Source organism: Talaromyces marneffei, chromosome 1 (genome assembly GCF_009556855.1).
Source record: "Talaromyces marneffei chromosome 1, complete sequence".
In the NCBI taxonomy this organism is placed as follows: domain Eukaryota; kingdom Fungi; phylum Ascomycota; class Eurotiomycetes; order Eurotiales; family Trichocomaceae; genus Talaromyces; species Talaromyces marneffei.
Genome location: NC_072348.1, coordinates 4,961,070 through 4,986,196, shown reverse-complemented (window position 1 = coordinate 4,986,196; position 25,127 = coordinate 4,961,070). Strand labels below are relative to the sequence as shown.

Genomic DNA, 25,127 nt, shown 5'->3' with positions numbered 1-25,127 from the left:
ATGCAGTCTCCATATATGATGCTTAGATCCACATCTTCCGTCGTGCCCAGTTTTTCAAGTAGTTGGCGATTTCGTTTCAATGATTTGTTGAGTAAATCAATACTCACATTGTTTCGAGCTACCAAATCTTTGTTTTGCTCTGAGCGGATATGCTGCCAAATCTTGACAAGATCAGCATGGAAAGGAAACTGCCAAAAAGCCTCACAATCTTGTTGAGTCTGCTGCTGAATATTGTCGTCTGGGAAGCTTGCATCGTAGAATTGGATAAAACGACCAAGCACATGCCGAATCTTGATAAGTTGATCGTTGAGTTCGGAGGATGCTGGGTTCCTGACCATAAGTCCTAGGTTTGTATCCACCATTGACTTAACATGCATGAACCATGTTGACACTGCATAGTCTTGGAACGCCAAGTCCCCTCGAAGTGCATAGAAACGGAGGTCTGAATCTCTTATATTAGGCTCGAAGATGTTCAGCGTGAGATATCGTAGACAACGAAGGGTCAGATCACACTCTGCAGTGGCTATATCTATGCCGCTTTGCTCAATTATGAACCTGGTCTGTGATTAGAATTTCGGTTATTGTATGACGGATGGCCGGTCATACCTTCTCGCAGTGCTATGAACAAGCTCAACTCTATCACCTTGAAGTACCTGGACAAGAGATCCACATATCTCGTGTACATCATCTCGTAACTTGACATCCATATTCATTACATTAGAGTTGTTCCACACGTCGATTTCGACCGACGATGCTGATTGAACCTCCGTCCATTTCAGCGGTCTTTTAGAACAGACTAACCATCCGAGCAACAACAGCGTGTACCTGAACTGTTCTGAGCCCAGATCTCGCTCGAGACGCTCCATTATTCGGGAATATCTGTGACTTTGTAAGCACTCTATAAAGCGTTTGTTGTATAATCAATCTATAGGCATACGCTTGATCAATTTCATTCGGTAGCCTTGCACCAGTAATTTCGTCGCGAAATAGTGCAAGGTTGGGCTGTTTTGCGAGGTTATTCATGACCAGTTTTGCAAATAGGAACATTCCTAGAAATGAATTAGAAAAGTAATAGTATTAACACATGTTTTGATGAACTTCTTACCATCTGCTCTCGCGCAGATTATCTCAACGACGTTCTTTATATCTTCACTACTAAACTCAAACTTTTCCAGTTCTCGGGTTCTGTGCTGACAGTATTTCCGAATGTCACCAACATTCAGCTCTGGAGTCAAAGTAAGAGTATCGGCAGAGACAAGAGAATTCCTGATCTCGGACGTTGGTTGACTAAGAAAGAGAACACGGAGCTTTCCAGGTGAATGGTTATCACACTTCTTTGTGAGATCCTTGAAAGTATCCAACAGGTTCTTTGCCTCCTCGCTGGATTGGCACTCATCAACAGCATCTATTATGACATATAGCTGTGGAATCCTTTCGCAAAAAACTCCCAAAATTTCTCTTGCTACTTTCAAGGACGACAGGATTGTGCTATCCGAGTTCTTCATTTTTTCGTAGCAGTATGGAGCCAGATCGGGATGATGGCGTACCAACTGGTAAAGAATACCCCGAACTACTGCAATAGCAGTGGTTCTACCTTCTATCTTTTCACTGCAATAGAAGTAGGCTGTTACTACAGAGGTATCTTTGAGGCAAGCTTCAATCATGATTGAAGCTAAATAAGTTTTTCCTAGAAATAAGATATTTTTGTCTGATTAGTATTTTGAACAACAGCTTGGAGGGATCCTAAAAACATATAACTCTACCTGTGCCCGGGCGACCATTGATCCATAACATAGAATGACTGGATTGCTGGACATCTGGAGAAAGCCATTTCTGAATCTTCTCGTGGCTTAAAATCCAGCCCCCTGTATCAGTATATTGTTCTCGATCGTAGCAGTACCTGCCATGTTCGCTTTCGACTTCAGCGTTCTCTGGTAAATTTCGAGAATATGAGAACCAGTCACGGACTTCATTGTAAAGGGCTTTTTGCCTTTCTCTTTCCTTTCTATCAAATTCAAACGAGTTCCCTGCTATTTGTTGAATATGATCTCGGATATGTTGCGAGTCCGCGGACATATCCCTAAGGGTATTAGTTGGTACTCTCGCTTCATCTTCTATCAACGCTTTATGTGAACGTAGTTGATGAAGAATATGCTCAAAACAGTGTTGAAAGTCCTTCCAAAGCGGCTTAAATGTGTCCTTGAGTGCTGCGTAAATCTATTCATCAGCAATGCTCGTAAACACGAGTGATTTTTGGAATTTATACCTCTTCCACAGAATAGTTTAGTCATTCTATGGTGGATCTCAAGGATATTGCCGAAAACCTCTGCAAGAACACGCTGTAGTCCCGTATGGTGTTTGAAGCTCTCATGGCAATCTTCAAATGTTGGAAGAGCCGCACCGATTTTGTCATATGCAGATAGATAGGCTTCGAGTAGATCTGGATGTCCCTTTGCAATCTAATTTGGACACGTCACTATTCAAATTCCACGACGAGAGTAATGAGGGATTCGGAAGCTGTTACCTGAAGTAAAAGCTTGGTTGGGCCCCAAATATAGCATACAAAGCCTGGAATACCCAGGGCTTCTTCCATGAGTTTGCCTAAATTTTCAACGCCCTTGAGAAAACTCTCCATTCGTCTTAAGTTCTGTATTGATTTTGAAGCTTTCTGTTCATCCTGAATTTTCTTCAGCGACCTTTTTAGCGAGCTGGCACTTGTTGTTTTGAAGCCGAGCCACTGTTCTTGATCGAAACACCTTTCGAAGGTGTTCAAGATGTTATCGAATAAAGCTTGAGGAGTATGTGTGCCTGGAAGGACGGGTAGATTTTGAGGAGTGACCGCCGCATCAGTGGGAATTCCGGAATTAACTATTTGCTTGTTAGTGGGTTCCAAAGGAACTGAAGCCCGATATTAAGAGCTAAATGGTAACTCACCAATTGATTCTCCAGGTCCTGATTGTCTCTGTGAGGTCACATATTGTCCCAAGACCACCTTCATTGCCGAGGCTGCGACAGAAGCTGCATAACTCTGCCAGTTTTTGTTCTTATGGCTATCAGCATAGTCACATACACCTTTGATGACGAGACAGCTGAACTTGTCCCAAATACCAGCACCCTCCATCTCAAATGCTATAACATTCTCAGCATTTGCAATCTCCTCTCGGTGTGTGGCTGACTTCATGACGGTGTCTCCGGTACCAATAGAACCGAAATGTATGAAAGGAGTTGGCATCTCAGGATATAGGTTGAATATCTCAAGCAACCGTTCACGATGGACGAGCATGTTTACATCGCAGTTGAGGTCAGTGCATGAAGATGTCAAAGAATCCTCGCAGGCAAATCCACTCAAACAAGCTATACAATCTGAATGATGCATATGGACGTATTGGGGTGGAAAGAGTTTGTCCTCCCACGCACCTGGGTACTCTGTTTGCAAGTGTGGATGTCCCAATAAAGTTGTCAAATTATTTTTGGTTTCTTCCCGCAATTTATCCAAGAGTAGCGCCGTCTTCCAGGTGCGTATGAGGCCCAAAATCTGCTCGTCAGGTCGACCATATACGTCCAACAGTGTGTCTTTCCTGTTGAAGCCGCCGGGGTATTGTCGGCCATGGCTCAAATCAACAATAACCTCGCTAATAATTACATCGCCGAGTAGAATTTCTGTTCCGTCTTTCTTGAGAGGGATCGCACCGCAGATACCGACGAGAAGAGCGAGCTTGATAGAATTGAAACTCATTTTCAGTGATTGAGCAGAACTGGCTGCGTTCACTCTTCCTTCCCCAGCTAAGGTGACTACTACCACATCATGTCTTCCACTCCTGCCAAAGAGGTAGGCATTGTTATCCCCCTCGCACTTTCCGTAGTATTGGGGAGCATCATGCCAGACCTCATCTAAACAGCATAGAACGGCGTTTGTCTCTAGTGGCAAGGCACATATTATAGCAACCTGAAAGTTGTTACGGCTCAAAGGACGATTTGTCATGATGATAGAAGCCAGTCATGTTGAGCTAGTTTACATAAGGAGGGGGAGTCGAAGAACTCGAAAAGAGAAGAAAAATAAGTAAGCACCACCTAGGTTACGCAACGACACGGGGCGGAACCTCCAGATAGTTTGTACACAAGGCTGGGGCAATTTTTTTTTTCGATCTATACTTGAATAATCTGCCTTGCAATGACCGACTAATCAGCGTGGTCAAATGATATGCACCTAACTTAAGGAAGAACTCAGCCTTGCTCGGTGTTTTACCCCAACGGAACTAATACCTACCCGACAAGGCTAAGTACAACAGGCGATAGTTCATTTAAGGGCATATTGGCGGCTTAAGAAAATAACTATAAAGATTTCTGTTCCCATTGATGGCATCTCACTTATAATAATAATAAATAATCTTGAGATCGATTAGCCATCTGGATCTGAACGGTTAGGGTAAAGGAGGATTGTGCCCTAACTCCTACGGTATAACACCCGCATCATGAGCCGACTGCGGTCGGACATCACGAAAGAGGCTACACCAGTTGACTCCGACCTTCACGGTTGATATAGCGGTGTTTGGATAACTATGAACTAACTTATCTGAATTGGGTCAATGGTGATGTTTAGAAGTTGACCTAATCTTGAAACAAAAAAAGCCTGTGTACGGTCTACATACGTGTTATAGTTAGCTAAAAATGTAGATAGATTCTAGAGATATTGCATACCTGGATTGTATAACAGCGTTCTATAATCTTTCAGAGTCATCAGCCAAAAGATACCTAAGAAGCACCATTACGTCGTCATATCAGATGATGATTCTGGTGTAGCTTGGCCGGAGACAGTTTCACTATCGGCGTTGGAAACACTGGACGGGATGGTCAAAAAGTCCTTTCTGAAATCCATCTTGCTGATCTTCAGTTTTTGCGTTTGTTGCTCGCACATGTTCTATAGGAAATTTAGCCACCGCAGTTTCGACATCAGGATGGAAAACAACTCACCTCCTCGATGCTTCCCTTCACATGGTAGCGAATTACTAATACCTGCTCTGTTTGCCCGAGGCGGATTGCGCGTGCAATGGCTTGGCTCTCAACAGCAGGGTTCCATTGGGGCTCTATGATGAAGACTCGGTTTACCGATTTGAGGTTCAAGCTGTGTCTTTGATGAGTCTCTCATCTGTCATAGGAGAAAGTAAATGAATATTATCAGACATACCCAAGAGCTCCAGTGCCCGTAGTCATTATCAGAATAGGAATATTCCTAGTGCGATCAAAACTATCGAGAATCTTTTGGCGCTGAGACAGCGGTGTCTTGCCGTCAATACGAGCATATTCTATGTTGGCGCTGCTCAAATGTTTTCCGATGAGGTCGAGTGTTCTTGTCCAACAAGAAAATATAATACTGTAACCCAGTTAGACTTCATTGAGATTATTCAAGTTAGGCACAGAGTTTGGAATTACCTTTTAGTAGTATTCAAGGCTTTCTGTACGTCCGATACAAGCATGGTCATCTTGGACGAGTAACCATTTGACCGCAAGTAGCCATCATCGTCGTTTTCTGTGTCCGTTGATTCACGAGATTGAGGGTGGTTATTGCGGCTCAAGGAAAATGGCATGACCCTTTGAGACTTGCATATCGGACAATTAGGTCGTATACCGGGATCTGAGGAATCTTCTGTCGCTGGGGAACACTCCTGACACAGAACATGTTTGCAATTTTCGGCGTATGCCGGCCTACTCTCGCTAGAAATTAATGGCAAGGGCTCTCTGCAGCCGACACAACGAGCCAGACTATCACGCGTGATTGAACAGACAGGGTCCGCCTCCTCGTCAAACAGAATTTTTTTAGTCCATGAGAAGGGACGTTGATATGTTCCATGATTACAAAGACTCCGGAGCTGGAGAAATATCTGGAACATGCCAAACGTTTTTTGTTCGTTGTATTCTCCAACCTTTTGGATAATAAAACGCTGCATTGCCCTGTTTGTGTCCTTGTAATGCTTGCGTTCAGCCGGAGTAAACTCGACTACATGTGTCTCCTCTCGTCGACCTGGGAGAGCTACTCTCTCGATTGTGCGTCTCAGGCATATTCCCTCGAGTAGCAGAGCAAGTCTCTCAATAGCGCGATGCCTGGTTGATCTCGCTTCGAACGGATTGGAAATCCAATAACGGAAGATTCCCAGGTGATGGAATGGTTTTGCTTGTATGAAAACAAGCAGTGCTCCGAGATCGATTAAACTATTCTGAATTGGAGTTCCGGACAAACACCAACGAGATTTTGCGGATAGATCACGCACTGCATGATGGAAAGTAGTAGCCTGGCGACGAATCATGTGGGCTGTTTAACGGTCAGTACTTCCATCGTTGACTTGTCTTGTCGTTTCAACCTGCCTTCATCTAGAACCACACGATACCACTCAACTTCATGTAGAGGGCTTTGACTACCACCGTTGTTCTTTATGCCATGTTCTCTAGCAAGTGTGTTATAGGTAGTAATAACAATATCATAGTGCTCTATTTCGCTCAGATGCTTTTTTCGATCCTTTCCGTGATATTTGAAGACTCGTAAGCTGCCGTCCAAGTGCCTGGAGATCATATATTAGCATATTTTTGACATGAAAATGAGGGTCACCTACTCTTCTACTTCTCTAGTCCACATATTGATTAGGACTTGAAAAGGGTTAGCTTTGGAATTTGACACGTTGGCTTGCTGGAGGAAACCACTTACCATGAGAAGGGACAATGACTAGAGTTGCTCGACAGTGTCGTTTGGCCATCAAATCATCTGATTGAGTCTTACGTTCTTCTGCCCATTTAAGCGCGTCACTCAGCGTCTTTTCGATCAACACCAAGGTAGTCAGAGATTTCCCCATTCCCATTTCATCCGCAAGAATACCTCCTCCGCTTTCGTCTGGCAATTCATCTTGTTGAGCTTTGGTGATGACGTGTCGGTACCTAAAAGTGTTAGCTTTGTAGGTGTGTGTTAATAGGCACCCTCCTACTTTTGTGCTCCATCGATGATTTCCGGCTGCCAAAGGCGATATTTGTCCGGTATATCTCCAGTTTCTCGCTGTAACATGAAAAATAAAGCCTCTTCTTGATGCCTTTGAGATTGAGTATTAGTCTTTGAGATCCTTGTAGTTTGAATGTAGAACTTACGGATATAAAGTTCTATTCAAGCCTTCGCTTCCCCTGACTCCACGGAGATCATCTGATCGGGTCAACGAGTTGAAGACTTCCGCAATCGTCTCTTGAAAATCCTCGTTTTGTTCTGAAGATGCATCAGAAGAGGCAACATCGCTGTCTGAATTGTCCTCCTCTGTGTCTGATCCACCCAAATCATCTAATTGTAAAATATGTGGGTTATCATATCTCGTTCCCCTACGCCGCTCGTTGGGAGGCTGTAGAAAAAGGCCCTTATCCGAGAGGTATTTTCCCACTCTGTCACGAGATGCTTCTGGTCCGTAAATATTCACATCTACACGGATCGCAGCATCGGATTGCTTTTGAGCCCGTCGGATCGCATCACCGAGGATTTGTAAATTCACTAGAGCATCGAATTCAATAAGAGGTTCCATGGCAAGATCCTTCAACCCGCGCTCCATCTTCTCACAGAGGTATCCCAAATCCCCGTTATCGGCAAATTTGAGGAACAGCTGTAATTCAGTTGATGGTTGGACTCGGAGGGTTTGGCTTCTGGGAAAGTGCGAGCCGCCATTCCTGATATCTTGTAACCTTTTCTGTAGCTCTTCGCCCTGTCCCACAAGCTTGACCTTCTCATTGTAAAACTATGCAACTGTAAATACACGCTCTTCTTGAAAATTAGAAAGCGATCTAGAAGGCGATTGAGACTAACCATTCCATAACATACCAGCTCTTCTGCGACAGAGGCCTCAACGCCTGCATTGAAAACCCCCTGAAGACCCTCCTGAAGACCCCCCACCGAATCGATGGAAATCACAGCAGGCGTGGAACTGATTGGCATGACATACTCAGGTTCTGCTTGAGAAAACCAGCTCTGATCAAAGCCAACGAAAAGGTCTTCCTGGCTCGAAAGAGTCGTCTCGGCTGGTAGATTGGGCAAGACATGGCTGTCTGCATAAAGATGGGCTTGAAAGGAAGGCCCTGCTAGAAGAGTATCCCTCTCAAAGGGACTTGGAGAACTTTTGTTCATGAGTACGGTGACATGCTATGCTGACCAGTGACTCTTACTAGAAGGGTTCGATTTCAGCGCTATCTAGCCTTCCTTCTTGCGAAAAGGAGCGATTTTGTGCCCGTGCATTGTCAGCACCAGTTCCATCCTCAGGATTAAGCAAGCGCTTGAGCGACATGAAAGGTGAGTAGGTCCGGAATTGAACGGAGAACCCTCTTTAATCAAAATAAAGGAACAGACGTTTTGTCTTGAGAATCGATTATTTGATAATATAAATAGAATAGCTAATTCACTTTCTCGTACTTGCTTGATTCCACCAGTATTTTACATACCTTGGACGTTTTGCTTCGTCGTGGATCAATCCAAAGCAAGTCCTCTCAGATAACGCTAAGATCGCAGTACACAAAATGTCCTCTGAGACACTAAAATTGCAGTGCAATTGGGCGAGGCTGGGTTTTTGCGACGCTGGGTTATTGCGAGGCTGAGCCACGTTGTTCCAATCGCAAGGCGCAATTTGTCACACAGACATGAAAATCACCTTTTCTTTTACACAACCTTGTGAGTCTTGGATAGCACCAGCCTGTCGGCAACCCCTCTCTCGGGAGCTAGAAATGTGATGTATGAAGTGTCGGATGTGTAGTCGACTATTGTTCAAGGTCTTTAAAAATATTCCTCTCTTCTGAGCCTCATTCTACGCAACCAGATTCGTATTGATACACCAGTTAATTACAAAAATTATATTCGAGCCCATCGCTGAAATAAGAGGTCAGTGCGGAGTAGTTGATCCAATCATGCGATGTGACATGTCTGCAACGAGTCCAAAACAAGGGATCTTGGCCGGTCGTAAAACCCTCCAAGGGGCTAAAATTGCAGTGCACACCTTCTTGAATGAGGATAGCTTGTACAGAGATATTCGAAGCACAAGGCTGACGATTCTCTATTAGTGAGGACTTGGATCTCAACACTGTACTCAAAATGTTGAGGATGGTACCAAAGATCAACACTGGGCATGGACTAAAAAGTTCGACATTGTAGAGATTCCAGGTAAAATAGCCTCCAGAAATCCCTCGAGTAAAAATGTAGTGCAAATACTGGTCGAAGCCACGTCAGGTGACTCGAGCTAACGACCGAAGTCCTCTAGGGAGCTAAAACTGCAGTGCAGAGCCTCAGAGAGCCTCGTACCCCTCGATCACAATGGATAGAGCACTGTCAAAGTTTATACCGAAAACAAATCCTTTAGGAAGGTACAGCTAGAGTGCAAAGTAGAGCCTCATACCCCTCGAACATAATGTATAGAACATAGCTACAGTTTATTTCGGCATGCAAGCCCTCTAGGGAGCTAAAACTGCAGTGCAGTGCAGAGCCTCATAGAGCCTCATGAGCCTCATACCCCTCGAACACTATGGATAGAGCATAGTCGCAGTTTATCCCGACAACAAGTCCTCTAGGGAGCTAAAACTGCAGTGCAGTGCAGAGCCTCATAGAGCCTCATGAGCCTCATACCCCTCGAACACTATGGATAGAGCATAGTCGCAGTTTATCCCGACAACAAGTCCTCTAGGGAGCTAAAACTGCAGTGCAGTGCAGAGCCTCATAGAGCCTCATGAGCCTCATACCCCTCGAACACTATGGATAGAGCATAGTCGCAGTTTATCCCGACAACAAGTCCTCTAGGGAGCTAAAACTGCAGTGCAGTGCAGAGCCTCATAGAGCCTCATGAGCCTCATACCCCTCGAACACTATGGATAGAGCATAGTCGCAGTTTATCCCGACAACAAGTCCTCTAGGGAGCTAAAACTGCAGTGCAGTGCATAGCCTCATATTGACAGAGTGCAAGCAAAGATACTCACAGAGGAGCTAAAGCTGTAGTGCAAAATTATGAGGCTCAAAAAAGCCAACCGTAATGGACAGAGATTACAAATAAAGGCGACCACGATCTGTTACAGCCTAGAGGACACTAAATTTGCAGCGCAGAGTTTGCCACCCTCGATTCTAATTGGCGTGTTCGACGATGTCATTCTCGTTCTTACCATGCTGGTTTCGAGGCTGGCAACATATCCACGAGTTGTCACTGAACCGTCAATTGTACACTTTTATGGATAACACTGTCGATGCCCGCCCAGTTCACAAAGGCTTCAGAAGCATGACAACCGTAGTAAAATGGTATACCGAACAACTACAATAGAGCGAGTTCCACACTGTAGAATACAAGAAACAAACATATAACACTGCCACTGAGTTATACAGGTCAGCCTTAGTAAGTTAACTAGTTAGTTAGTTAACTAACTACGGAGTATTGTCTGACAAATAACCCTAAAACCCTTTCGCCAGCGTCTAACCGTGTTGGGGCTAGTGCATGTTTAGCTCACGTGACGGCACTATTCTGCCGGGCGGAATCAACTGGCTTCGGAGCATCAACTCAGCAATCGCAAAAGTGCAGAAACTTGGAGGAGCGATCTTGATATTCAATATTCGCACTTGTCGCTTCTTTTTTCTGACTGCCCAGCATGTCTGACGCCAAGATTCAGTAAGTAATCTTTCATGTTTTGAGTATTAGTGTCCACCAGCTGTAATCGGCGCGATATCAAACAATCAGCCCGATAGCTGTTTGCTACTTCGACACTTCTATCAGCTAATACCTATGAGCTACGTGCGCTAACCTTCTATCTTTGTCACATAGGGATCTTTTAAACAAGCCTCGCAATGAGCTCACGTACGTCGCTATTCCTTTTCAGTTCAATCAAGCAAGAATCCATGCCAGGCTGCCATACCTACGCCGCTTCAATTACAATCAGCCTAGTCGAAGTACGGCATTAAAACAAATAATATACTAATCGTTTCAATGCAACAGTGAATACGAAGTCGGCCTCGTCGAAGAACATGAGCTCACAGCCGGCCCCTTATCCCTCCTCCAGACAGCCACTCGAACCCACACACAAGTCCTCATCTCCTGCCGCAACAACCGCAAATTGCTCGCTCGCGTGAAAGCGTTTGATCGTCACTGCAATATGGTTTTGGAGAATGTCAAGGAGATGTGGACGGAGAAGCCGAAGGGTGGCAAGGGGCGTGGTGTTAATAAGGATCGGTTTATTAGCAAGATGTATACTTCCCCTGCGTCTTTATTGATTATATGGATATGTGTGTGTGTGTGACTGACTAGGTTACGTTACAGGTTTCTACGAGGCGATTCGGTGATTCTTGTCTTGCTCAGTTAAATTTACCTTTGCGACTATCCTTTCGGTCCGGTCTCGGTCACTCTTCGTCTTTATAGAAACGCCGATATCGACTATAGTATTTGCGGTCGAAATGCCCCGACGAACGGGAAGTCATTTGATTTGACAAGGCCACTTGAGGCACAATTCTTGGCCTTTTCATATGTATCGTGCGACGAAATATGTGGTATACCTCCAGCCTACCACAATGATCACGGTTGATCAAGCCTTTTTCTATGAGACGCAGCCAGCACATACCGAGAACCGAGAATTGAAATCAAGATAAAAACAAAGACTATACTGGCATATATTGTGTTTACGGACCTAGGGAATAGGCGAATACTTTAAAAGCGAACGCTGGCGTTGGGGATTGTGTTCCTTCTTACTCGTTTGTGGACGAATTGAGTCTCATTATTCATGCAGTGTGTGATTAGATATACCAATTGAGATACGCTGTCTTGTCGACCAGATCGAAAATATTTAAAGATTGTAGGAGTGGTTTGTCAAATGTTGATGTGTATCACATGACCCACTAAGATAAAAAGTAAAGTAACGCAACCATACGAACAACCTCAAACTGAAAAATTTCATGAATGCTCAATTAATCAAACCAATATCGCTCAACTAAAAATGACCTAACAACCAAAATGAAAGAAGGAACATGACACATCACATCAATCAGAAAAATTTTGTCACCAACAACGTTGGTATGCATATTTATAACCCCTCAGCAAGACCAGTAAGGAACTCGGACAACCCATAAGCACCGGGGTCCGGAATCTTGCCCAACCACTCCTCTTCACTACCCACATACACGGATCGACCAAGGCTAGCCTTGAGGTGCTTGGTAGCCTCGGTACCGTCCCGAGCCGCTTTCGCAGCAGCCTTGATATCCGCGGTGCTGGTCAAAGTATCGCAGAATGGCACAAGGGCGTCAATCAACGTACGGTCACCGACCTGTGCAGGGGTATATTTGGATAGAGAGGTGACGGCAGACTTGAGGGCTTGACCCCAGAGCTTGGCATCGACCTGTGTCGCAGACCCGGAGTCCTGAGCGCGGAGACCGTGGACAAGCGAATTCAAAAAGATGGCGTAGATGGCACCTGAGGTTCCATCCATGGTAGCTTCGACGGCGTCGACGAACTTGTCGACTGTGAGGACGATGTCGTCGGTGATCTCACCTTCGAGGACTTTCAGGATGGATTCTGCGCCGCGCTTGAGACCCGTGCCGCAGTCGCCGTCGCCAATGACGGTGTCATAGCGTGTTACTTCGGGCTCAGCGGCGATCATGCGTTTGAGGCCGGATGTGAGGGCTTTCTTGAGAGTGGCGGGGTCAACTATTTACGTTAGCTGGCAGAACCACAACAGCCCAGTCACTAAAATGGAGAGAGGTACCTTTGAGGTTACTGGGCTGATCTTGAGCCAAGTCAGCCTTCTTGAATTCGACGGGTGCGTCGGCAGCGTGCTTCTCCCAGGTTGAGGGTTGGATAGGAGCGGCCCAGCCAACAGCCTCGGTAGGAGCATCGAGAAGCTCAAGCAAAGACCTGCCAGCACCAAGGCCAGAATCGACAAGCTTCAAAAGCGAGACACTGAAACCAAGGCCGTTCAGACTGGTCAAGTATGTTCCCTGCAGAGTTCGGACGGGCTTGATATCGTAATCAGTAGCAAGTTGTTTGGTGACCTCGGCAGTGATACCGGACAATTCAAGGGTGCTGACACCACCCAAGTTGTTGATCAACAAGACGAACTTGTCGCCTGCTTGACGGGTCACCCAAGCACGGTCTGTGTCGTTCTGGTCGAGGAGTTGAAGGAGCATGGTTTTGATCAAGGAGGGCAGAGTGGCGGATTTCATGCGGTGAGAGCCGGGCTCGTTGTGGATACCCATGCCGACTTCGACTTCATCGTTGGGCACGAACTCATTAGAGACTTCACGACCGGGGACATGGACGTGCTCGAGGGAAGAACCGAGGGTTACGGTGTTTTCGGCGGAAAGCTGTGCAATGCGGTATACTTCTTCCAACGAGGCGCTGCAAATCATCAGTACATGCGAAAACGCCACAGAAATAAGAGGAAATGGAAGACATACCCAGTCTCTGCTAAAGCACTGGCAATCTTCATGACCAAAATACCACCCGCAAGACCACGACGACCGACCTTACCACCACGTTTACGTCCAACACCGACATCGTCACCAATAGCATAAAACTCGGCCGGCCGTCCAGCAGCCTTTGTCTTTTCAGCAGCCATGCCGAAATGCAACACATCTCCCGTATAATTCATGGGAATAATCAAAACACCCTTTTCGGTGTCAAGGCGCTCAATGGTACACCTGCTAATCTGCTCCGCAGAAGGCGACGCAAAGATGGTTCCAGCAACAGCAGCAGTCAAGAACCCCTTTCCGACGTAACCGGCAAAGGCAGGTTCGTGGCCGGAGCCACCACCGCTGATGACGGCGACATTGGATTTGTTGTAGGTTTCAGGACGGCGGAAGATGATTTTGTTCTCTTCGTCAAAGGCGAGAGATGGGTTGGTGATGGTCAGGGAGCGGAGGGCCTCGATGACCAGGGAGAAAGCATCGGAGAAGAAGTGTTTTGCTACACAATTAAATTAGCTCTTGCCCTTCTCTGTCTGCGCAGATGCTAGGATACTCACAAGACATGGTGAATATATGTATCCGAATCGGGAAATATGTAAACCAAGCAATAAACCAAACAAAACCCCAAGCAATAACCCAAGAAATTATCGAAGTCGGCCAGTCACGAAATAAATATACTTGTCAATACATACAGGCAATATAACTCCCAATGCAAACAAGAGAGGGGCAAATATTTATTTTCCCGTATAGACAGTATCTGAATAACCACGGTAAATAGGTCGGGGTGTTCGCCGACAGGTGCGCTATTGAAGTAAAGGCGGGGACTCCCCGAGTTCGTTCTGGACGGAAGTGGGGAAGCTCTTTAGTTCGTTCGTAACGATTCTCTGGAAATAATTCTAGACTAAGACAAATAATGTCAGTGGGGTCTGTCTGTTGATTCTTGTTGCTTTCAATGTTGGAAATGCCGATGTTGACTTGCAAGAATTGAGAAACATGAAATGTTGAATAGAGGGGAAGAAACGGGGAACAATCGTTGGCATTTCTGTCAGCTCTGTATGACATTATTGTCCGAAAAACACTCAACACAGCATGGGAAAGCCATTTCAATGTTGCAAACCCCGCAGCAGCTGGTTAGCTAACAGAAGTGTCCGGAGAAATATATCCAGCATCTCATGGACGGCGAAATGAAGACGACGCGGCACGAGCTATACACTGTACCGTGTACACACTGCCACAGAGCGTGGGGGCGCAGTTGAGGGTATTGGGATTAATCGTGAGATTGAATACTGCATAGTAATACTGCTCTGGATACTGTGCAGTATACAATCTGACTGAAGCACGTGGGGGACCAGACGTGGGGGGTAGAAAGACGATGAGGACTCAATTTGGGATACATGACATGGAATAGATGAGAAAGAAGTCGAGATGACAGAAGATAGCAAGATTGAGGAAGAGATATGCGTGTTACGCATACCTATCTTCCAGAGTGAAAGTACGTACCTGTACTAGTAGTAACAGAAGAAAACCTAGAGGAAGAGTCCCAAAACTTGAACAATCTTTACAATGACAGAAGGAGAGAAGAAAGCAATTGATTGAGAATCTAGAAGCCAGGAAAGACAACGAGGGAATGCAGACTACTTATATCCCAATATCCTGATCTGCCGTTGATCATAGATCATATATCATACTGATATCAACGGAATATTTGATAATTAGGGGTGTACGGAATAGCTCTATCCAAGCAAGGCACAGCTTACTTCCCAGGGTAGAGCTCCATTCTAGAAAGAGCCAGCCGATAAGCAAGCAAAGCACCTCATCGAACCATATTCTCCATATTTCTTTTTTTTGTCCGCTGTCTCGTTAGCTGGCAGTGTAGCTACTTTTTTTCTGCTCACATGGACGTGTTTTGATGCCAGGATTCTCCACATTGTGCTCCGCTCGTGGGGCTGGCATTTCTACTTATGTACTTTCGTTTGAATCTTTTGACCGATTTAGCAGGTAGAGCCTACCTAAACATGGGGTCTGACCAGATTGACGGTCGAATCGGTTCGGCATACGGTGTGTACTCGAACAGTCAATTCCTCAGTAGATAGAAAAAACGGGAAAAGAGAAGAAGAAGAAAAAAATAATGGTGAATCAAGTGACTGTGTATATAGCCTGTTGTACTAGAGTAACTAACTTCAAAGAAAAATAGTAAGCGGATTGGTGGACCACCATCCACGGCTTTCCTGTTTCAGGATATTCCGCGGGGTCATCTTTCTCACTTGGTACGGGCCCTGAAGGTTGAGGTACCGAGTTCTAGACTCTTTTCTGATAGTTAGTTACTGTATTCCAGTGTATGTATAGCTTCAAGTTGTATGTCTTGTATGACAGTGACCTCTCGACGAGGCACATTACTAACAACACAACACTACTATAAACAATCGTATGTATCTACAGGTGTGTATTCCAAATACAATACAGTTACCCTTAAATTTGCCAATCCGATGGGCTGGGGTGCTCATAATTGGCCCGTCCCTGACCCCAACAGCTGGGGTAAGCCGTATCCAGCGCGTATTGATACATACATACATAAATTACACCCAACACCCTTCAGAAGCATTCTACACAAGGCAACACGGGATTCATTCCATAATATAGTGCGTAGAATGGGAATTGCAACAGAAATTATCGGATAACTCATTCGGAGTCTTCCGTTCGACGGCCATGAAAAGAGAAACTAAGCAATTAACCGCACGGAGGATGTAGCCGAGATGACCATCGGCGTTGCTCCGTGGTTTTCTTCTTTTACCCCCCTTGGCTTTCCGGCCGAGGAAGAGTGGATAAAGACGCGATGCTTTAGTATTAGATTCTAGTCACATGTTCTTATTGATAGAATTCATAAGCTACAATCTTAATATGTACCTATGTCGTTTCATAATCATGAGAATTGCTTCGTCGTCAATGGATTCGTCTCGTATCTGTCAACTCGTATCGACAGTGTCCAAGTTATGCATAGTTCCCGACTGAAAATGCTGCACTCCGTATGTCTATGCCAAATAGCTGTATCGATTTCCTTCCTCGCGCTCCATGTAGTCTTTCTCAATGAGTCTGTAAATCGTTAGCATTATACCTTCCTCGAACTACCAAAGGGGAAAGACATACTTTTCGATATTCTTCTTGATTTCCGCCTGCTCCAACACACCACGACTGCGAGTCGCCTTGATCACTTCCACAATCAACTCTGCGTGCGTAATGGTCTTGCGGCTCTTCATGATACGCACAATCGCCGCTTGAGTCTCGTAGTGTCGGTCAGCCGCTACTCGTTCGTGGGTCGTCTTGTTTTCTTCTTTGGTTTCTTTGAGCTGGATCTGGTTGATCTTGATGCGCATCTTGGGGTCTTGGAAGGCGCCGTTATAGGCAAATTCGTCAGTGTCGTTGACATCCTTGCCTTTGGGTTTTTTGGTGAGTACTCGATACTTGGCGCATGCTAATGATTGCAGGGTTCGCTTGAGTTCGGGATCAGCTGGAAGATATTAGCCTACTAACCAAAGGAAAAGAACGCAAGGATGGGGAAGATGACATACACAGCCCTGTAGCTTCCTTGATCTGACTGTAGCTCAATGTCTCTCCATCTGTTACATCATTAAACAACAACAGCACGATCGCCTGGAATGAGCTGACAACAATTTCCTTGTTGCCCTTGTCGAATCGTGACCGTAGCTGACAATGCGCCAATTGATGTTTCCAGCTCAGCTTTCGTCCATTGTGTTTGGTATGATAGTATTGCTCGAAGTCATTGATGGCTCTGGCAATATCCGGTGGAATCCGAACTGGAACATCTGGATACGTGGGCCATGCAGCAGCAGATAGCACATTGACCGAAAGATCCAGACTGAATTTGTCGCGCCGCTGTGTCTTGTAAGCGTTGTAAGAGCTCATCTCATCCCTGGCCAAGTCCATATCTCGAAACATGGCCTCTAGATTGTGAGTAAAACTAGAACCGCATTCTACAAAATCTGTTAGTTCATATTCTACAGCAATTGTCGGGTTCTTACCTGTCTTTAGTCGAGCCAGCATGCTCTTTTCTGCGTCATCACTGGCACTTCGACCCATAAGCAACCGTCGAGCGAGATCATTCTTGTAAAAGGCTTCGAAAACAGCTTTGCCGTGCACAAATCGGAACAGATCCAAAACCTTGTCCAACTGCTTGTTGATCTCCGTGTCTTCGTCTGCCAATTCAGCGTCCTCTGCTTGCTTGCCAATAACCTTTAATCCACCTTTGAGTAGGTTATCCACGTATTTCGCAATCATTTCTCCAGTCTTGGAATTGTCTGTACCCCAGCTGGCCTGCGTTTTCTTAGTCATGTTCATAAAATGCTCAAATGCTTCGCGAAGGGTATGACCAAGCGACTCGTCTTTGTGGAAGGATTCTGCCCAGGTATCATCAAGCTGTTGCTTGAAATTGAGTAGCCGAACAACCATTTCAGACTCCCGCTCTGTATCAAAGACTACAGTCGCTCCTTGCTCTTCTATGTATTTGCTGAACGACGGTTTGAGCCTATGGCCTAGCTTGACTCGTTCCAGTAGCGAGTAAATCCGTCCCAGGGCGTGTTTGTTCTCAGTTGTCATCAAGCCCTTTAAATCGGACTCTGATAACAGTACATCCTCCTTATCTCTCACCAAATACTCATCAAAGAGCGCCGACAGGCTCTGTTGAGTGTTCTGATTCAATGCATACAGCTCACATCGAGTCAACTCTTGCTCTATGAGCAGGTGGCTATTCTCAGCGTATGTTCCGATATACTGACTCTCGGCTTCCTTATTCGACCATGTTTTGAGAAAAGCTTCGGATTCGGAGAGGAAGAGATGTTCAAAGTGACGGGTATAAACGCCAAGATCGTGAAACAAGGCAATTGCTTTACGCAAAAGATCCGAATCAGCCTGTGACTTGTCTCCTGTGCTGGCTCTGTCGTCTGCAAACATATTGCAAGCACCTTGTAGTATCTTCGGCTTCAGCGCTTCGTCGAGGAAAATATGTGTCCGGAATAGGTTCAATCCCATCTCGTTGATAACAGGGTAGTCTTTTGAATGCAATAAAAATGACTGATCTAGATAGTAGAATATCCATCGAATAGTAACCTGCGAACAAGTCAGCGTCTCAATTCATTCCAGTTGTGGTCGATAGTTAATCTCCCACCAGCTTCGTATTCCATGCTGCCCACGCATCGACCACGGACCGCAATGCATCAATATCAGCCCCGTCCTTTGCCCTAGCCACCATATTCTGTCGTAGATTGTCCACTACATAGCTTTTACATCGCTCCTGTAGCTTCTTTGCCAAAATTGCCGCTCGGCCTTGACGGCAAACATTCTCTGCGCCTTTATACAATTCCTCAAGCGAAGCAGCGGGCCTTCCTCCGTCAAAAATCGTATCTAATGCAGCCGACAATCGAGTCCAGATACCATCAAAATATTCATCCTGATTCAGCCGAGGCCCCGAGCGAAGATTCTTAACGACCAGTCTTTTGGCACCTGTATGTGGCGTGAAATTGCTCGGTCGCGACACAACAGTAGGCCCCCCAATCTTCCGCGAGAACCTGTCAGCCGCCTTGGGAGACTCCGAACTTGACGAAAAATTGTACATCTTATCCGCCGAACTCAAATTATCTCTACTCGGTCTGCTCGGGGAAGTCGAACTTCGAAGGCGTTTCGCCGTGGACGCTGGTGTTGACGAGGACGATTGCTGATTGCCGCTCGAGAAAAGCTCCGAGATATTCCTTTGTTGTAGGCCTTCGTTATGAACGGATTTCCTTTTCCCGACGGTCCCGCGCTTGCTGCTCTGGTGTCCGCTCGGTTTTGGATTTTGCTGCATCTACCCTAGCTCGGTATCTCCTACGGAGATGGAGATGAGGTTTTGAATGGGAAGCGGTTGGCGAAACCTGCGGCTCAGGTTGTTGACATGGGAATGTTGACCGTCGTAATCGAATGGACGATCGAGGACGAAATACTTCGTAGTTCGTAGGCGATTGATGGAGGAAGGAGATGATGGAAGGAAAGCAGTGTTTGGATGGAGAGACGAGAGCTACGTAGTGACGGAGATAAGATACGGCAGACCGCTCCCCACTCACCCTCGACATTGACCAATCACTGTCGATTCCTCCATTTATCCAACCCAGGAAGTTACTGCTAATCGTAGTTGTATGAGTCAAATACCATTATGACATGGCACCCCCGTTTATTAACAAAATTGCTATCATATCTACTTTACATCCGCAATAAATCAATTAGCTGGCTACTATGCAAACAAACTCCATCCAATGGCTTTTTGATATCGCCTCGATATCCATACCCCTTCAACACCGGCAGATAATCGCAAAAACTCTTGAATCCCTAGGAAAAAACTTTTGTTTCTGTGTTTTGTTGCAGCTCTTGGTCCTCGAACTGATGCAGAACTTATTAGCGCATTGAAATGAATAAGCATCGGCGCTAAGAACATACCTCGACAAAACCGGCAGCAGTGATCAATGCTACATAGGCTGTGACCAAATTTTGAATCACCTGACGATTATCTGAAGACACCTCACCGCCGATTTTGGCAAATCGTTTGAATATGCCAATCATGCTCGATCTGTTTTCCCCAAGGAAGGTCCGTGTCTGATCCATGATCTGTTCATTTTGGACACCGCGGGAGAAGACAGCGGAGACAATAACTCGCAGCATTGCAGCCAGGAGTTCGTAGTAATTTCGCAGAGCATCCGGGTTATCCATGTCTGCACTCGTTAGTTTCGTGATTTTACCCCGCCAAGAAGCGTAACTAACCTATGCCAATATCCGGATCAGCAGCAAAGAGTCGCGACTCTCGAATGGAAGCAAAAAGCCCAGCATTCAACACAAGAGTGGCACCGATTTTGGTTTGACAAAGCTTCTGGAGCAGGGACAAAAGTGCATGATAGTAAGATATCAATAGCGGGATGTCTAAAATGATCGTCAGCCGACTAAGCTTGCAGATGCAGTAAATGTGCTTGTTGACATACCATGGGCTTGAGCATCTCGGAATTCCGAAGACAGCGTTTTGATAGAGTCCAAAAACATGCTAAGATAGTTAGACTGCGAAATGGTTTCTGCCAATAAGTGAGAATGTTCCTGTGCATCTAACTCGGCAAGTAAATTCAAAAGAAGAATGGCGGAGACTTTGCAGGTTTCTTGTCCGGCATATGCATCGTCGCTAACGGCTTCTATCAACGAAACACCAGAAATCTTGACAGCTTGCTGACATTGACGCCGCAGGTTTTGATGAATCGAGCCAGGCGTCGTCGTGATTCGAGAAATGTAATGAGCACAGATATTATAGAACGATTCACGTAGTAAAACATCTCCAATCGCCAAGCAGATTCCTCGAATGCTGATTTGGAACAACTGATAAAGTTTTTCATCGATTAGATCACTTCCACGACCTTGGTGGCTTGCCGATACTGAACAGTCGAGTTTGCTAATCAAAGTCTCCGCCAACTGTGCTAGCTGAATTGCCTCAGGTACATTCTCAACCATAGCAACGTCAAGTTTTGGTGTGATTAAACTGATGGCTTGAAGGATAAATGTTCTCCTGCGCCCCTCGTCCATATCACAAGAGATGACCATCGTTGTCATAAGCTCGGACCACGACCGGATTGCAAGGTACCGATTGAGATGTATTTGTCTCTCCATATTCGTTACACGAAGGAAGACAAGTAGATGTTCGGATTCAAGCTGAAATTGTTCTTCTTCCTGTGGCCGTACTTGGCTGCCCCCTGCAAGTTCTCTCCTTCTCAGTTTGATAAGCTCCTCAGCTGCATCTAGGTCATAGAGAATAGAGCTATCCGGCTGCTCTTTGGTGCAGATATCAAAATCAACTCCAGCAAGATAATGCAGTTGGGGAACTGAAAAGCCATGGGATAATTTCAAGTCTGCAAAATCAAAGAGATCAAAGACTGTAGCGTGAGTCACCGTTTCTCCTTCCTCAACAAGAGACATTCCAAGCAAGGTAGACAGCACATCAAGTTGTAGTGACTGCGAACCAAGCTTCGAAGCAGCCCTGATCTCGGTAGTTGCATATTCATACAAATGACTCCGATACGCTAAGAATTCACAGAACCCAGTTGCGGAGGGCGAAATCCAAAACTCGGGTGTAGCAGTGGGAAATTCGTCCCAGACTGTGTTGAGATTGACAATGGGTTGATTAGCAAACGAGACCATCAAGAAGCGGTTCATGCGAAGCTCAGTTAGAACGATGGCAGATGATAATTTTGATGACCAAAGGTGCTTGAGGACCTCAAAAGCCATTCGTTTAGCGTGAATTGCCCATGACACAATACTTCCATCAATATCAGTAGGATATGTTTGTACAAAGTTGATGACGGCATGAAGCAATGACATGCCCTTAGCCATCAGACCTTCCGAATCCACGTCTAGTGTGTTGCCCACGCAAGAAAATCCAAGCAATAAATGAGCGATATTGGGTCTATCCGTGATGGTAGCAAGACAACTGTTGAGTAAGCCTAATAGATTCTCTCGAATCAAGTAACCGGGCGAATTATGACCATGATCAAGTTCCCTTGGTTCGGGTTCCATTTGATGAACCAATGGCCGAGAAACGATATCGGCATTGACCTCCGTACTAAGAACCTCCACAATCCGATTCGGTGATTTCCAGGTTATCAAGCCTGTTGCTGTGGATTTATTGAGCTTCCTGGAGCTTGACAGTTTCCGTAAGAGAGACATGGAACTGATAGTGAGTTGTTCATGGCCGGATCCACAATAGAGGCATAAAGCAGGTATGATATACAGATTGTTCAGAATGCTATCCTCGAAAGACGCGAGAGCCGAATTAGCGACAGTCATTTTGGTGGTGATTCCCTGATTTCTTAGTATGGGTCGCACGATATTCAGATAGGTTGACTGAAGATCCAAAACCAGATTCATCACATCGAGGCTCTTCACTAATGACTGTACAAGGACCGAGTCACAATGCGATCTTGAGACCTCTGATGAGTCCTGTCTAGCTGACATAAAAAGAGTCTTGAGAACGTCCTCGTTGAAGAGCCACTCGAAGACCCGAGCAAATGGATGAAGCCGGATATAGTTGTTAAGATCCGAGGAGTTTATGCTTGTTTCCGGGCCTGCTGCGGGTTGCTGTGCAATGGCTACTAGATCTTCATTGAATGTTGCCAGACAAGTCGCCATGAAATTGAGGCAATTCAAGGAAAGTAACCTCCCCTGCGCCTCTGTGACGTCTGGGACCTTGCGTGCAAAAGCATGGCCTAGGATGAAATCAACGTACGGCTCAATTCCGGGCATTCGGTATGATGCTCCCAATGCCTCTGGAAAAGGCAGAGCGAGTAGCTTGCTGGGAAGATCGGACGTTGGCGTAATCAAGGAGTGGACCAGATCGACGAAGGAATTCGTTTGATCAAAACTCTCACCAATCTTCTGAAATGCATGCCTCTCATGCCACGCCGGCTGGTTCGACAGAATTGGCGCCTTGGCAAGTCCAGAAGCATTTGCTGCAGCACCAGAGATCCATTGGTCAAGGGCCAACCACATGTCATTTCCATGACTTGAGGTGCGATCTGTCATCAATGCTTTGAGCGTTTTGAAAGCGCTTGCTCGAAGATGTGTGGGGACAGAGCCGCTGCATAGGGTTAACAGTGTACTAATCACGTTAAAGCTAGGGTTATGCAGCATCCATTCCCGGATAGTGTTGCTCTGTTGAGACAGATGGCCGATGAGTTGAAGGTAACAAGTAAGCATTACAGGGCTCTCCGGTTCGTTCATCTCGATATTTTCTACCTTTCGTGTGTGCAGTATTTGGCTTGATGTTGACGGCTTCTCGGTCACCTTTGTCGCGTAAAGCTGGAGTTCAGCGAACATTTGGACCCAGTTCATTGACGGTGAGCGCCTGAACTTGACAGACGTATGCTTGTCTTCTTCGGAAAGAAATCTATGCGCCGCTACTGCATTATCTTCACCTTCTGATATAGAGCACAGCATCTCACAGAAGGCACTGACACGTGGGACAGTTTGCCGTTTCGATGCCCATTGAAGAAAGCCGTACAAGTTACCATCCGGGTCAGCCCAAAACTCCTGTGCAGCATCATGGCGACCTTCAAAGGCAAATGCCATGATCACTAGAAAAGTTTCTAAATGGGTGCGCGCTTCCAAAACGCCTCGGTGTATACTAGAGCTGAGCCCATCCCGGAGTGCGGTTATTTGGTCGAGACGCTGGGCGTCTTCGTCTGTTTTCAGCATTCGAACAGCATTTGGCATATTTGCAATGCACGACTCGGTGAATGTATCGAAATGTTCCATGATAAGTGGTTTCATAAAATGCGAAATTGAGTCAGTCTCGAACACAGAGGCCTGGCTATCCTTCAGCAGCAGGGTCACTAGTTCATTTCGGGCTGGGTGCCTCCACTCGTCGTTTTGAATACTAGCACAAATGGCCAGCATGAATTCGAGAGCACCGTCATCCAAGCACACCTTGAACAAAGATGTACGTTCTTCTGCCTCCTTATCGAAATCGACGCCTTGCAAAGGCGATGCTGGACCTGAGTCAAAGTACCATCCGCTGTAGACCGTCAACCACCACGAGATCACAGCAGCATGGAATGGAGCCAGATTCCATGCGTTATTATCTTTCGTAGATGTGACGGCTGAATTTAGGCTTCGAGCCTCTCGTTGCGTGCCCGAACCACTTGGAGAACCATATTGTACGAGTGCGGCGATGATGGCAGGAACGTAGTGCACGAGAAGCATATCAACCCGTTCGATCTTTCGCATGCGATCCAAGAGGAATCGAAGATCTTCCGAAGATGTGTACGTCCCTTTGAAGAGGTAGCAGAGTGTGGCACCTAAAGACTCGTGTTGCTGCATTAAGCTCGTGCGTTGATATTCGAAGGCTTCTGTAATATCTGCATCCTCCGCCTGGCCCACAATAGAGATCTTTTGTATTTGGTCGGCAATGAGCGTTAGCCATTTCTCTATTTCTTCCATTGACGCAAGACATTTCCTTGCGAAAAGAGACGCGTTACGAAATGTTCCTTCCTTTGTCTGTAGGATATGCGCAACCGCATTCTGCATCAACTCCTGTATTTCCTCCCGCTCCACATCGAAGGACTCCTGGAAAACTAGACGCAAGCATTCGAGCAAAAAGTGTCGACGTTGGTGGAATCGCATAATGGCTGTGATGAGCGGCGTTCTATCAAGTTGCTGGGCGCTCTCTTGCGCTGCCATGAACAGCGCGGCTGCTTGGACTTCGTCCAGGTTTAATGCATCGGCAAGCTGCAAGGTACTTTGCTGAAAGTCGGCGTTGATCGCATATTCGACATCGTCGATCGTTAATTTGCCTAGTTAGGATAGACAACAAGTCAGCAAGTAGTCACATTAAAATTCGCAAACTTGGTAAACAGTCGCCTCACCCGTGAGTACTGATTTTCGACTATTGTCATTTTTTCCTGGCTTATCCAAAAGCGTGCGAAAGTCATTGAGGTGAGATTCTAGCTCCAAGCAGAGACGGTCAATGTTGACAATTGAAGACTCTGTAATGCCTGAGAGGTCTTGATACAGGCCGCGCAGGCCTCCCAGGGAATCGACGTCATCCATATCCCAGCAAGGAATTTGAGGTAAGGAATTGGACAACGAGGAGGTGAAAGAGGAGAGCCTGGCTGGCCTTTTTCCAGCT

General features: G+C 45.9%; 6 protein-coding genes across 6 annotated transcripts; 1 reads left to right on the top strand and 5 right to left on the bottom strand.

Moving 5' to 3' along the window:
* Positions 1 to 96: 96 nt before the first annotated feature.
* Positions 97 to 3,982, bottom strand: EYB26_001830 (uncharacterized protein; the record flags this gene model as incomplete). Its single annotated transcript, XM_054261138.1, has 9 exons — positions 97 to 161; positions 206 to 555; positions 607 to 879; positions 938 to 1,049; positions 1,106 to 1,687; positions 1,764 to 2,207; positions 2,267 to 2,459; positions 2,525 to 2,868; positions 2,935 to 3,982. 9 exons carry the CDS (start codon positions 3,980 to 3,982, stop codon positions 97 to 99), a joined length of 3,411 nt encoding a protein of 1,136 aa, XP_054117113.1.
* Positions 3,983 to 4,765: 783 nt separating this feature from the next.
* EYB26_001829 (uncharacterized protein) lies at positions 4,766 to 8,300 on the bottom strand (the record flags this gene model as incomplete). The annotated part of the gene is made up of 11 exons (XM_054261137.1): positions 4,766 to 4,918; positions 4,972 to 5,122; positions 5,186 to 5,371; positions 5,431 to 6,307; positions 6,361 to 6,554; positions 6,606 to 6,639; positions 6,698 to 6,924; positions 6,972 to 7,073; positions 7,129 to 7,757; positions 7,826 to 8,132; positions 8,182 to 8,300. The coding sequence occupies 11 exons, from the start codon at positions 8,298 to 8,300 to the stop codon at positions 4,766 to 4,768; spliced, it is 2,979 nt and encodes a 992-aa protein (XP_054117112.1).
* Positions 8,301 to 10,629: 2,329 nt separating this feature from the next.
* EYB26_001828 (uncharacterized protein) lies at positions 10,630 to 11,337 on the top strand (the record flags this gene model as incomplete). The annotated part of the gene is made up of 4 exons (XM_054261136.1): positions 10,630 to 10,649; positions 10,803 to 10,835; positions 10,974 to 11,222; positions 11,295 to 11,337. The coding sequence occupies 4 exons, from the start codon at positions 10,630 to 10,632 to the stop codon at positions 11,335 to 11,337; spliced, it is 345 nt and encodes a 114-aa protein (XP_054117111.1).
* A 714-nt stretch (positions 11,338 to 12,051) lies between these two features.
* On the bottom strand, positions 12,052 to 13,993 carry EYB26_001827 (uncharacterized protein; the record flags this gene model as incomplete). Its single annotated transcript, XM_054261135.1, has 4 exons — positions 12,052 to 12,671; positions 12,730 to 13,361; positions 13,421 to 13,928; positions 13,987 to 13,993. The coding sequence occupies 4 exons, from the start codon at positions 13,991 to 13,993 to the stop codon at positions 12,052 to 12,054; spliced, it is 1,767 nt and encodes a 588-aa protein (XP_054117110.1).
* A 2,465-nt stretch (positions 13,994 to 16,458) lies between these two features.
* On the bottom strand, positions 16,459 to 19,283 carry EYB26_001826 (uncharacterized protein; the record flags this gene model as incomplete). The annotated part of the gene is made up of 5 exons (XM_054261134.1): positions 16,459 to 16,519; positions 16,574 to 16,934; positions 16,996 to 17,418; positions 17,467 to 18,550; positions 18,609 to 19,283. The coding sequence occupies 5 exons, from the start codon at positions 19,281 to 19,283 to the stop codon at positions 16,459 to 16,461; spliced, it is 2,604 nt and encodes an 867-aa protein (XP_054117109.1).
* A 518-nt stretch (positions 19,284 to 19,801) lies between these two features.
* EYB26_001825 (uncharacterized protein) lies at positions 19,802 to 25,048 on the bottom strand (the record flags this gene model as incomplete). The annotated part of the gene is made up of 5 exons (XM_054261133.1): positions 19,802 to 19,852; positions 19,910 to 20,181; positions 20,231 to 20,386; positions 20,446 to 24,792; positions 24,865 to 25,048. 5 exons carry the CDS (start codon positions 25,046 to 25,048, stop codon positions 19,802 to 19,804), a joined length of 5,010 nt encoding a protein of 1,669 aa, XP_054117108.1.
* Between the last annotated feature and the right edge of the window lie 79 nt (positions 25,049 to 25,127).